The sequence below is a fragment of the Typopeltis vanoorti genome, chromosome 23 (assembly GCF_054136105.1).
Source record: "Typopeltis vanoorti isolate ZY-2024b chromosome 23, IOZ_Tvanoo_1.0, whole genome shotgun sequence".
In the NCBI taxonomy this organism is placed as follows: Eukaryota; Metazoa; Arthropoda; class Arachnida; order Uropygi; family Thelyphonidae; genus Typopeltis; species Typopeltis vanoorti.
In genome coordinates, this window is record NC_143571.1 from 28,416,991 (window position 1) to 28,431,158 (window position 14,168).

The 14,168-nt window shown below is 35.5% G+C and overlaps 1 protein-coding gene across 2 annotated transcripts in view; it reads left to right on the forward strand.

Annotated features, from left to right (window-relative positions):
* The window catches only part of whd (carnitine O-palmitoyltransferase whd), a 297,210-nt gene that overhangs the window by 145,998 nt on the left and 137,044 nt on the right, over positions 1 to 14,168 (forward strand). For both annotated transcript variants that reach the window (XM_090412567.1, XM_090412568.1), the window contains exon 14: positions 11,906 to 12,013. In XM_090412567.1, the coding sequence (XP_090268693.1) occupies positions 11,906 to 12,013 (108 nt within the window). The remainder of the gene's footprint in view (positions 1 to 11,905; positions 12,014 to 14,168) is intronic.

Here is a 14,168-nt window from a genome sequence, read left to right on the forward strand (position 1 = left end):
TCCTTCCTCATTCAAATGCAGGCATTTCTCACATATGGTTCCTTTCTGTCCTCAGATGGCCTCCAAGCATCCACATATTCCAATCCTCTCTCCTTACACATTTTGGCTATTATGCTATTCATTATTACTGCTCTTGTGCTCAGTTCGTCAGTATCATACCTGGGCAACACGCACACACAATATTTCCTCTCTGCGTTTTCTTTCGTACAATATCAAGCAAGAATGTCGGATCTCTCACCACCCGATTTACATTGCCTCTCAAGTCATTTGTGCCCACCATCACAATCATCTCATCAACCCTTTCACTCTGCTTAATTGCCATAGCCACACCCTCTATCATTCCTCCAGGCAAACACTCCTTTGGCATGCTATTTTGCACACTGTGGATCATTGAGTCTCCATACATCACAGCTCTTACCACTCTGTTCCTTAATTGTTCACTTACATCCCTCACTCTATCTCTCTCTCCTCTCTTTCACTCTGCTTTCCCCTACTTACCTTCTGTCCTGGCATCAGTCTATCCCTGGTTCCAACACTCCCTCGCATTCTTCTCATTTTCTCTCTCTCTCTCTCTCTGCAAGTTAGCCACTGTTATTCGGCATTCATCCTCCCAATCATAACCATCTCCGAAAACTTCAGTCTTTCAACCCTTCCTCACTTTCCACTCTTATTTCTTCATTCATGTTTCTCTGCTCGTTATTCTCACCTATCACACCACTCGTCTCTCGAAGATCTCCCACTTCTGATGCAACGAGGTCGGATATTGTAGCATCTAACTCGCTGAATTCCTTGCATTGCCTACATTTTAAGCATATATGCACTCCCCCTTCTTTCACCCACCACATATTCATCTGCTGGGACTCATACATGCCAGAAGTCCTGCATGCCACAAAATCCTTTATTATGTTATGCAAAATAGAGTCCTTGAATGGGAGAGGACTTACTTGGTGACACACCATTTGTAATTGGATCCACAGCATCTGCCATCATTTATGTTGTGTCAAAGAACTACTACAACTAAACCTAAACTCTAAAATGAAACGCTAAATACCATGTTATATGCTCTACTGTAAGCCAATATAAACTATATTTAACTATACTAAATAGCAAATAATGAAAACTTATCTTTTCTTCCACTGCAGATGTGAGACTCTGACCTCGCATTCTCAGTAATGCAAAAATAACATAATATAAACAACTAAATTCCGTAAGCAACACCACTAAAGAACACTGTAGCACATTTGCGACAAAAGTCACATTATACACTTTTAAAAACACTTTTTTTTTACCACAGCTCAAATCCACATCCTCATTCTTCAGTGACTAACATCACCTTATAATAGATCATCATCAGTGGCATAAGGCTAGTGAAGTATAAGATAGAGCATGAACAATGGGTATTTAAAATAGTAAGAGTTGCATGATGGTATAAATCGAATGGTGCAAGTGGTTAAGAGAAGAAGTATTTAATTATTTTAAAAAAATATATATTAATGATGTCTTAGACAGTCATTCCAGTTCAGGTTGGATGATAGAGCAAGGCTTTGGCACCCTCTTTAAACAAATGTTGAACTTGTGGTTGTGGCACTGATGGCATAAGCATGTTTCAGACCAGAGGATATTGTGATCAGTATCGATTCCATGTTGTGCTATTCCAGATTTCTTATTAACAGTGTAAAATTGGTGTTTGTGTAACCTTTCTCCACACATCCAGTTTGTCTGAAGTTGCGGGCACAAGGAACTTGCTAGATACCAGGAAAAGAAAGAGGTGAGTTTGTTGAAAGGAATAAATGTAGCTGCTAGATTGTATTATTTTTTAAGGATTTTTGAAATTGGTTCAGAGATGCCAGAAATGTAGGGGAACAGAACTCTTTTCCATTCATGTTATTTGATTTGTCAAAAAATATTTTACAAACAAGTCGAAGAGACCACCATGGGGAGCCTACACTTTCCAGCTCTCACAAACTTACCTAGGAGAAATCCTTTTCTCATCCATACAGCCTCAGCCTTCTTTCTGGATGCATTATATCAGTGGTTATACCTCCTGCCTTTCTAGCAAATATAAACAATCTACATCTGTGATAAATTTCACTATGGAAATAGAAAAGGGAAACAAGCCAGCTTTTGTAGATGCCTTGCTCTCCTGCTCTTCCTCATGTTAACTAACTACTTCTGTTTATCGCAAACCTGCCTTCACTGGATGCTAGATACAACAATACTTGCCATTCTTCTAAAAACTGGAATCATAAAAATTCTTTTATATCATGCTCATATTGTACTAAACCACAACAACTAAGACAAAAACTTCTGGATGTCAAACATTTTATGCAACTGAATGGTTTCTCAGAACAAACAATACGTGTGTTTTTGATTCCTATAAGTCTGCCTCAAACAACTATGAAACAGAGGGTTCTGATCCTATACATTTCTACTCTGAAATCTCAAGAATTCTTAAAAAAATCGTCTAGCGACTACATTTATTCCTCTCAACAAACTCTCCTCTTTGGAAAGGGAAAATCTAACGATTTTCCCTTTCTCTTCCTCCCATCTACCAAGTTCCTTGTGACTGTCATCTTTCCTATTTCAGACAAGCAGAATATTCTGTGGAGAAAAGATTAGAACACAACTCTTAATCATTAATGAGAAATCTAGCATATCACAACGTGGAATTGATACTCACTACAATTTCTTCTGGTCTGAAACATGCTCATCCCATTGGTGCTGTCACAAGTTCAAATGTTTGTTTAAAGAGAATGCCAGAGACTAGCTCAATCATCTGAACTCAAATCAGGAATGACTGCCTCTCCTTACCAAAGATATGGGAAAGTCTCATTCTAACCAGACCTCATTAATATGTTTTTAAAAAATAATTTAATGCTTCTTTTGTTAACCACTTGCATTGTTCTGGTTATGCTCTCATGCAGCTTTTACTGTTTTAAATAATCCATTGTTTGTTCTCTATCTTGTACTCCACTGCCTTATGCCACTGATTGATCTGTAATTTTCATGTTGAAATATCTGGCTATTAAAGTTAAATGCTATATTCAATCTTATCCTTGTGTTAAGTGGAAACTACAGCAGCAACTGTAGTTTCCACTACAGTTGCTGCTGTAGTTCATGTTAAGTTTAACATTTCCATTTGCAACACAAGAATAATAAGAAAATAATTAATATTTATTTACTTATTTGCTGATATTTCAATGTTATTATACTCAGCATTTTCAGAGCATCAAAGTTTGTCACAGTATGCGAATAGTAACAATTAGTTAATAGTAGGTACAGTTTAAAACTGTAATGGACAACACAAAGAACTAAAATCCTAATTGATGCCACCTGTTGGATAAACAGTTGAACAAGTATTAATTTGATCTTAAAATCACTGTCTCTCAGATGTTTAGGGAATGTTTTAAAGCTGCGTCTGATTTCCAATAGCAGTCTCTCTCTGATTTATAATGACTTCTGTGTAGCAATTTTTGGTAATAGAAGGTAAAGGATTTGGAAAAAGAGGAAAGGATAGACTCTCAGTGAGATGGATGGATGGTGTGTAAAGTGACTGATCTTCAGAAAGTTGAAGCCTCCAGAAAAGCATACAACAGGACCACCCAGAGAGGACTGGTGTGGCACATCACTGAGCAACAGAGTGACCATATGGCATCTGATGATATACAATGAATAGATGGATGATGAGAGGCAGATGTCATCAGATATGTTTGTCTGTCTAAAGTAAACCAGGTCACAAGTACAGGACTCTTCATATACACCTGGATGTGATAAAGGAGAGTGTTCTTAAGTGAACTGATGAGGGTTGCATATTTGATATATTGTTTAAATGTGGTTAGGAGCTGATGAAAGTCACTTCAGTGAATTGGTGGAAATGGAGCACTAATCATCGTTTATTCTCATCTGTCCTAAAAAGCAAACATTTTTGTAGCACTCATAGAGGGGAACTATCACCCAATGCGACAACAGGATTCTTTGAAATGGAGAAATTTTGAGTTTGTATGTGGTAGCAAAGTAATGCCTTGAATGAAAGAAGTAAAATCATTTTTTTTTTAATATCATTGAGGCTATATACTGTTGCATTAATCCCAAGATAGAATGTTGTTTAACGTTATTCAAAGGAGATCAGCTCTCATTGTCTAGATACTTAGGTATCATTGGAAATAGAGAATTGTATAAATGTTTTTGGTAGATATAGATAGGATTGAGTTTTAGTAGCATCAAAGTTAATATCAGTTTGAGATTCCAATTGAGGGCTAGTTCAGAGATTATCATTATTGAGATATTTATTGTTAAAGAGAGAGAGAGAGATTTTAGGAGTTCATATCTGTAGTGAGAGATTTGTTAAGTAAGCAAGAGTAGTGGTACAGTGTATTATCATTTGTATAACTGGAAATTGGATTTATAGTCACTGGAGAAAATCTTTGATATATAGATTAAAAAAAAAAATTAATGAAGGCATATTTCCCTACTTAGCTGAGTGGGTAATATGTCTACTCTCCATCTAATAGGCCATGGGTTCAAACCCTTATGTGTCTTGGATATTTATGTAAGATTAAATTGTAGACCAGTTTCATCACCCAATGTGAGATTACTATCCTGCTTACTGGAGGAATGTGAATTGTCTTAGAAAGGTTCCATGTTTGGCCTCTAAAGCAGTAAAACCAGATTACCTATCCCTTAGCCCATCCATAATATGTACAAAATGTGCATGTCCAAACATGCACATTTTGTCCATACAGTCTAGTCAATAGGCTGTACAAAATGTACAGCCTATTGACTAGATTTATTTAAAAGACCAATATCAATGAGAAAAAAAAAATTCTGAAAATCTGAAATTTATTTTTTTCAAATTTTCAGTTATTCAATATTAGAAGATTATTGAATTAGAAAAATAAGATGAGAAACTCAGCTTAAATTTTATAAAACCCCATTCCCACTCCGTTATTCTCATCTGTCCTAAAAAGCAGTTTTATATTTTAAAGTTTTATAGCACTCATAGAGGGAACTATCACCTGATGCGACAACAGGATTCTTTGAAATGGAAACATTTTAAGTTTGTATGTGGTAGCAAAGTAATGCCTGGAATGAAAGAAGAAAAATCAGTTTTTTTGAATATCAATGAGGCTGTATACTGTTACATTAATCCCAAGATAGAATGTTGTTTAACGTTATTCAAAGGAGATCAGCTCTCATCGTCTAGATACTTAGGTATCATTGGAAATAAACTTTAAATAGAAATAGTTGAAATAGAAATTTCAACTATTTCTATTGTTGAAATAGAGATAGTCAACTCCATGAGGATAATTTCATCTACTATTAGAATTCAAAAGTTCAGAAATATGGACTGGTAAAAATCTATCAAAATAAAATACAGACAGCAGAAATGAAATTTTTAAGAACACTTAATGAAATACAAAATTAGGTCCTATATAAAATGAAGATATTATAAGACAATTGAGTATTTATAGTTTACATGAAATAATTATGGAATATAGTGAGAAATGGAGAGAGTCATTTATATAGGATGGAAAGATATTGACTACCAGAAGTAGATAATACAGACTAAATGGGAAAGGTGGGGGGGGGGAAACTATTTGCAAGATGGAAAGACTGGTCTAATCCTTGATAACTGACTACTTTTCATTGGTATCACATAAAGAATATGTAGCACTGCAACATTAGTTATAAAGTGGGAGGTTTATAGAGATTCATTGTTTATAAGTGTGTGACAATGAGAAAACTAATGGTCAACATAACGATAAAATTTTAAAGTAATGGAATGATACTTGCATTAGGAAAAAATTATATAATATTTGTAGAATTTTTAGCTAGGTTTTTTGGCCATTGTCAATACAGTTGAAAATCTATCCCATCCGATAAGAGATGCACACGATAAGAACAACACTTAAGTTGCAAGTGTTCAACTATTATATGTCGTCAACTCCATGAGGATGATTTCATCTACTATTAGAATTCAAAAAAATAAATTTAAATAATTACAATTTATGAAACACAGGAATGAGGAGCATTACTGAAGGATTACTTCACAAAATTGGGAAAGTTTAAGGCAATCATTTTTGTCGTATTCAGAGTACTCTGAATGTGAGCTTCACAATTTGCTGTATATAATCTTTTAGGAAGAAAATAACTTTTGTGTGGAACTTTAGTTTTATTCCAATGAATTATATTACCTAGTGGATAAGGCATGACTGGCTAAACCAGACTTATCAGATGTTTGAAGTAAAACATATTCTTGATATTGTTTTAGGCAAATATGAACTGAATGACTTGTCTGTCCAGTATTAAGAAAGGCTGCAGGAACAAGGGATCCTGTAAACTCCAGCGTAAGCAAGAGGAGGATGTTTGTCTTTTGGAGAGGCAAGGAAAGAATTTAGTTTACCAACTGGAAAGAAAGAAACTTGTAGGTCTATGTGGCAAAGAAATCACACATTGTAATGATACATTACAGTGGAATTCTTTAGATATGCAATCATTTAGTAGCTAGGATAAAACATGTTAGAATATATATATATCCCATCGCATTCTCCCATTCACGTTAGGTTCAATTGCCTGTCTTATCCAAATGACTTGGCTTCTTATAAACCTATTTACTGCTTATGATAGTGCAGTTAATCTGTAAATTGTGTATGTTCTTCTGCCAGTTTTTCTGTTTGGTTAGATGAAAAAACCAACTTTCTGGGAAAGAAAACCCTTCCACCTCCATATGAGACCAGCTGACTCACCTTCAGTTTTCAAAAGCCCTGATAAAGATTCTTCACATCTTAGATTGATTCAAACCCACTTTCCATCTAGAGGGCTTCACTTTTATTGACTAAGCTGTACAGACTTGATATATACAAGGTGCTGTCAAAAAAGAAACTGGACTAGGCTAATAAAATCTTTGCAACTTACCCAATTTAAATTTGGACTCAAACCCCCTTCAAACTTAGTCCCCTTCTGAGTTCATGCAGTGATCCCACAACTTTTGCCATGCTCAAAACACTTCCTGGAAGTCTTTTTTGTTGAAGCACATAGCAATGCTTGAGATTCATCTGGATTTCCTTATGGTGTCGAACCACTGCCCCTCCAACTTCAGTTTCATTTTTGGAAGCAAAAAGAAGTCACAAGAGACTAAATCTGTTGAGTAAGGAGGGTTTTTAAGGTGCTGTGGGAGGGAGCTTTGTTGTGGTAGGGGAGCCAGTTACAGCTTTGTCACAGTTCCGGTCTTTTAAAATGGTTAAAACGTCTTCTCTCAACAGCCTTAAAACGTTGCAGTAGAATTCTGCATTGACTGTCTGACTGGGTGGGACAAATTCTCAGTGCACAGTCTCCTTAATGTTGAAAAAGACGATTGACATGCTCTTTGTTGTACTCCTGACTTGCCTTCTTGGGTCTTAGGGAATGTGGACTCTTCCACTGTGATGATTGCTGTTTTGTCTCAGGTTGTAACCATAAACCTAAGTCCCCCCCAATGATGATCCTTGAGATGAAGGTTGAGTCATCAGTGGCCTTTTGATGAAGATCTTGGCAGACGTTCTCACAGTGCACCTTCTGGTGAGAAGTCAAGAGACAGGAAATGAACTTGGAAGAGACATGATGCATGTTCAAATCTCTCATGATGATCACTTGAGCTGCTCCATATGAAATCCGAACTCTGTCAGCAACTTCTCGGATGGTGATGTTTTGATCTGCACAGATGATTTGTCAAATTTTTTCAACATTTTCATGGGTTGTGCTGGTGGACAGTTGTCCCAAATTCTTGTCATCCTCCATAGTGGTTCTGCTCTTATTAAAATGAGAGTACCACTCAAAACACTGAGTTCAGTCAATGTCTTCATTTTCATATACCTTACGAATTAATTCAAGGGTCTCTGTGACTGATTTCCCCAGTTTTATGCAAAATTTTACATTTACCCTTTGTTCTGATTTCACATTCATGGTGAAATTGCAGAACGGCAGAAACACATGATAAGAATAATGTAGTTGTTAAGATTTTGGAGAAATTAGTGCAGGATCATTTACAGTATTGGGCAGATGAGTGTAATGTTATCTGTGAGAATCAGCATGGATTTTCTAAGGGGGGGGGTTCTTCTTTTAGTAATATGATTGCCTTTTATAATAAAGTGAGAAGAACAGTTGATAAGGAAAGGCATATTCTGCATTTTTTGGATTTTAAAAATGGTGAGAAGAAGTCAAGAGACAGGGAATGAACTTGCAGGGTACCACGTGATAAGCTGAAAATTAAGTTGCAGCACATTTTAGACATCAGGTTGGTGAACTGGATTTGGGATTGGTTGTCTAATAGGTTTCAAAGAGTTGTGTATGAGGGAGTGGTATCAAGGAAGCAGAAGGTTACAAGTTGGGTCCTACAGGGCTCAGTACTGGGACCTGTATTGTTTAAATTTCATATCAATGACATTGCCAATGGATTGCAAGGAGATATTTAGTTGTTTGCAGGTGATGTTAAGCCGGGAAGGGTTATTAGTAATAGGGCAGATGTGGTAGCCCTACAAGAGGATTTGAATAAACTGGATCACTTTAATTCAGCTAAATGTAAAGCCTTGAAATTTGGGATGCCAATGGGAGGCTGCATACTCTTTTGGAGGAAGTGGAGAAGGCAAGGGATTTGGGGAGGGTCTGATTGATAGAAACCTGAAATTCAGGGAACATATTGGTGAAGGTAACTCATAGGATTGTTGCAGTACCGAGAAGAATGTTGACCTACAGAGATAAGAGTTGTCATTCCATTGTATAAATCCCTTGTCAAACCACACCCAGACTACTGTGCTCAAATTTGGTTTCTATGATTTGAAGGGGATAAATTAACCATGGAAAGAGTACAGAGACAGATAGCAGAGATGATATCAGGACTGTATAATGCTAGTTATGAGAATAGGCTGAGGAGAGGTGATATGATTGAGACTTTTAAACTGTTGAGGACAAGGGGTTATCCCTGGAAGTTTTGAAAGGAAGTCATGAGCAAGATGGTAAGGAGTGGTATCGTTGCATGGAGGGTGATTGAACTGTGGAATGCATTGCCTGATAGCTGACTTTGTCAACTGAGTGGTTAGCGTATCTGCCCTCCAGCCAATGGATGTTTGTCATTGTCTGTGGAAATACTAGTGGTGGTGGTGGGAGGTAGATGGCATTGGTGTAGCTGTGGTTTGTTATAGTTGGCAGATTTGAGTGATGGAGACAAAGAGTTGTAGAGTAGGTAACCTCCCATGATGAGTCTTTAGACTCCCTGGAGGTGTCACTTAATAACAGAGTGGTAAGAGCATGAGTGGTCAGTGTGTTCATGTTATGGTATGATAGACTGTGTGTTTTCTAGAGTGGACCTCCCATAATGAATCTTGTGACTCCGTGGTTCCTGAATAATAATAATAATATCAATTCTCCATAAACGATAATTTAATAGGAAAGACAAATAATAAAATTCCTGAAAACAATGTAGATAACACTTGCTTGTAAAGATCAGATCAGTCACATGATCTGGTCTTTGCAAGATAACTATATTTTTTAAATAACAATATTAAAAAGCATTTTCATTATGTAAAATATTCAAGTATTTTAGGTATTCATGTTGTGAGCTGTGAAAATAAGCTTATGATAATGCTCTATTACAATTGTTCACCTGAAGTGAAATATGAAATGTAATTCTGTATTTCATATAAAATGAAAAATATTAAAATTTGCCTATTATGTTATATCAGTGATGACAGGACAACCATTGTTGGTAGGAGAGCTTGTAATTTGAGTTTTTAATGACTGTTCATTTTTTTATAGTCTTTCATATAGAAAGAAAAATTAAAGTTCTGAAACTTTTTATTATTATTATTATTCAGGCCTCCATGGAGTCAAAAGACTCATCGTGGGAGGTCCTTCCTAAGAAACAAAAGTCTATCAAGACTCATCGAGGGGAGGCCCCCCCCTAAAAAAACACAAAGTCTATCATACCACTCCTTGAACCATGCTGCAACTTAAATATCAGCTTATTATGTGGCACCCTGTCAAATGCCTTCGCTAAGTCTAAGCAAATGGCAGTATATGCCTTTCCCTCATCTAATGCTCTTTTAACTTTATCATAAAAGGCTAGCATATTGCTAAAACAAGAGCACCCCTTCACAAATCCATGTTGACTCTCACAGATAACATTACCCTCATCCGCCCAATGCTGTATACAGTCTTTCACTACTTTCTCCAAGATCTTACTAACTACTGATGACACACAAACTGGTCTATAATTAGACACTTCCAGTCTGCTACCACCCTTATGCAATGGCACTAACTTACCTTCCTTCCATTCCCTGAGCACCTTTTCCATAGCCAGACTCTCATTGAGAAGCCAGATCAAAGGAGCTGTCAGTTCTTTAGCACATTCTCTCAAAACTCGTGGTTGAAATACCATCCAGTCCCACAGCTTTAGTGACATCCAGAGTACTCAGTATTTGAAACACACTCTCCTCCTATACTTCTAAACCTTGAACCTGCCCTATCCCTCTAGCATTAAAACTGACTCCTCCAGGATAAAATACTCCAGTGAAGTGGTCATTGAACAATTCTACTATGTCCTCTGCGTCAGTCACTCTATTCCCATTTTTATCCCACAATATCATTCTTCCACAGTCATTTCTCCTCCTACTGGCCACATATCTAAAAAATTCCCTAGTATTTTCTTTGGATCTTAGGGCTAATCTCTTCTCATATTCCAGTTTCGTCTTCCTTACCATATTAGTCACTCTTAACTTAAAAGATAAAAGGATTGAACAAGGTGAATATAACTAATTTACATTATGACTTTTAGAGAAAACCGGCAACTAAAAGTGCAAGTTGTTATGTGATTACTTAAAAAGGGAATGCTGTAGTGTTCGAATTAGATTTCACATTGAGCAGTTTTTTTCCCCATTCTCTGGAAGTAAAACTTCTGCACTAAATTTGTTGTCAGAGATCCATGATGAAGAAATTAACAGTGAATGAAATTATGTTTTAAAATAAAAAAAGGGGAAAATTATCTGAAGAAAATATATTTTAAATGCATTTCAAATGAGCTGAAAATTCACTTGCCACTTATTTGATAATTTGGCTGTCTTGAGTGGATTTCTGGAGCCCTGGTTTAGAATGTGTTCAATTCTAGACAATAATTTTATGATTGTTGCTATAGCTTTTTTTTTTTTTTTTTTTTTTTTTTTTTTTTTTTTTTTTTTAAGCAATATAAATGTTTTCACTGCATACCTAATCATTCATACTTTTAACAGTTGATTTTGCCTTTCAGCAATATAATCACTCCAATGAAATATCAGCAGACCAGATAAACCATCTAGTTTATTTTGTTTCATTGTTTTTTTAATTTAACATTGTTAAAAATTGAAAGCCAGTTTTTATTTGTTACTTAAATGAACAGTATGAAGATTTAATAGATTTTTATATATTTTAAAAATTAGAATTTCTTGTATCCTTTTGTTATTCCACTCACACTTAAAGTTTAGTATCTGCAAATAAAATATTTTGGAAAATGAGTTATTTCTACCCCTTTTGCCCCAGAAAAAAACGAAAAAGACAAAGAAAGAAAAAACTCTCAGTCTTGAAAGTTGGTGTATGTACCTGTGAAATTTTAATCTCTTGTGACATTTAGCAGTTGGCATGCAAAACTGCTTGGCTGTAATCATCATTTTTTTTTGTTTGTTTATATTCATTTATAAGTCTTCTGTAAAGTAGAAGTTAAACGGTTTTCATTCTTAGATATTACATAATAAATATCTACAAAGTTGATGCTTTGAAATTTGTTTATTTCAAATTCAGTAACATCTTTAGTTTCCTAAATTTTGAACAAGATATTATTATATAATGGTTTTGAAAATTAAGCAGATTTAATTTTTTTAATTTTACTTTATTTGTTCTAAAGGCAGATTCAAGTAAACTTGATAGATTTGCTCAGGCAATGTTGCATGGTAAAGGTTATGATCGATGGTTTGATAAGTCATACACGTTAATTGTCTCAAAAAATGGTCGGGTAAGTATTTTTTTTTTCCCAGCTTTACTGCCTTACTGTTTATTATTCAAAGAGACCTTTATATCTAATTTAAAAATAAAAATAAAAAATAAAAAAAAACTTTCTTGGGCATCTCCATGGAATCAAAAACTTATCACAGGAGACTTATACTACTATTATTCATTTTCTTTCTTCCTGGCATGTATTGAAAAAAGTTTTTGGTGTGAATCCTTTAATAACTTCAATGTTTCCATCATGTCCCCCTCTTTTTTGGCTATCAGCTAGTCTTGGAAGCACAGATATTTAACCTCTCCTCATAGACCATTCCATAGACCTGTCACAATGTTGGTCTGCATCCTCTTCACCACTTTCTCATGGAATCCATCCATGCAACAACATCTGTGCGCATAGTTCAGATGTGGTGTTATAATGGGAGGGGGTGGGAGGAATCAGTAGTTTTCAACAGCATTTAAACTTTGGCATATTTTTTGCAATATGCTCTATAAAGTTTAACTCTCTGTACGCATTTCCCCCTAAATTGGCTTCATCAATTCTGGTAGTCCAGTTCCATCATTGTAGTAAGTAGACATGGCAGACATTGCATTTGATGTTGTCTGATGTGAAATAAAGGCATTCAGAGCAAAATATTTGTGCAATAAACTCTGGAAAAGTCAGAAGAAGATTTAGGGAATATGCTGGCCTGATTGGCCAAGTAGATAGCATCTCCACTCTCCATCTAATGGATCTTGGGTTATGTTTATGTAGAATTAGCTGGTGATCATCATGATGAACTTAGGAGATAACTTGGAGCTATCACCAAAGATGGCATAACAAACTTCAAGGGAAGGACATTAGCAATGCCTGGAAAATGGTCAGAGATATTTAAGAAAAACAGTATTGGACTACATACATAAGATCAGCTGGCATTTAAATGGATGAGTAGCATCAATAAGCAGTAATTGTGTGTGTGTGTGTGTGTGTGTGTGTGTGTTGGGGGGGGGATGTTGAAGTAATATAATGAGAAAGGTGATCGGCATACTCATGAGCAATATAAAGCACAGGCAAGAAGGGTCACCCCAACTTGATAAGAAAGGCAAAATTAGATTGGTAGAGAAAACTAGCCAAGCAGACTAAAAGAACATTTAAGAACTCTTTTGCTGGCAAAAGGGAAAAAAAAAATTATTATGATGTTAATGGAATGCTGATGGTAGAAACATGACAGAACCAGAAGTAATAGTTGAATTACTAAGTATCTCTTTGTGAGAATCCAGGTAGAAATTTTGCTGGGACTGATCTGAGAATGGGAATAGATGAACTGGAGATGCCCAGAATAATACAAAATATTTAACAAGATTTTTAAAGATTGCAGTATTCATAACAAATCTTTAATAAAATTTTGTTATGAATGCTGCAATGGAATATCATTATGACAAGGTGGAAAAGAATTAGCTGATGTCTTGACTCTTTTGTGGTTCCATGGGAGTGAAAAGACGACAAAATATTTCCATTATATAAAGGAGTCTTAGAAGACCATAGAGACAGAAGTAATAAATTATAGGCTGATCAGTATCTCAGAAGTGGTGGTAAAATATTATATTGCAGAGTTGGTAGAATTCAGTAATGCATGGACAAGAATATGATACTCTCTATATGGGGTATTATATAATATTCCTATAAAGGGCATAGGACTGTGCCTACTAATTTACTCACTTTTTACAATACAGTGATATTTATGTTAGTAAAGGAAATGGCTATGCCTTGATACTGTTGGACGCCGTAAAGTAATTTGACAGTATACCACTTCTTTTATGGAAACTGTAATAAATGAAGATAGATATAAAGCTGGTGAATAGATAAGATGATGGCTGAGCGATAGAATCCAAGAAAAGGTAGGTACTGATGTATTACAGAGCTCTGTACTTGGTCTATTTTTTAATTTGTATTTAACAAATAATGTTACAGAATGATTTGACAGGTTGATGATGCAATACTAAAATAATTAGTAATGGTGATGTAGAGATTTTGCAGGATGATTTAAGTAATACAGTGATAATGAAAGATAATGGTTTTCATTTCAACTTGGTGACATTGTTTTGCACTTTGGGGTGAAAAGATTATGAGCTGCATATTACATGGATTGGAACACTGTACTGAGAAAATGATGAGGCTGGGGATT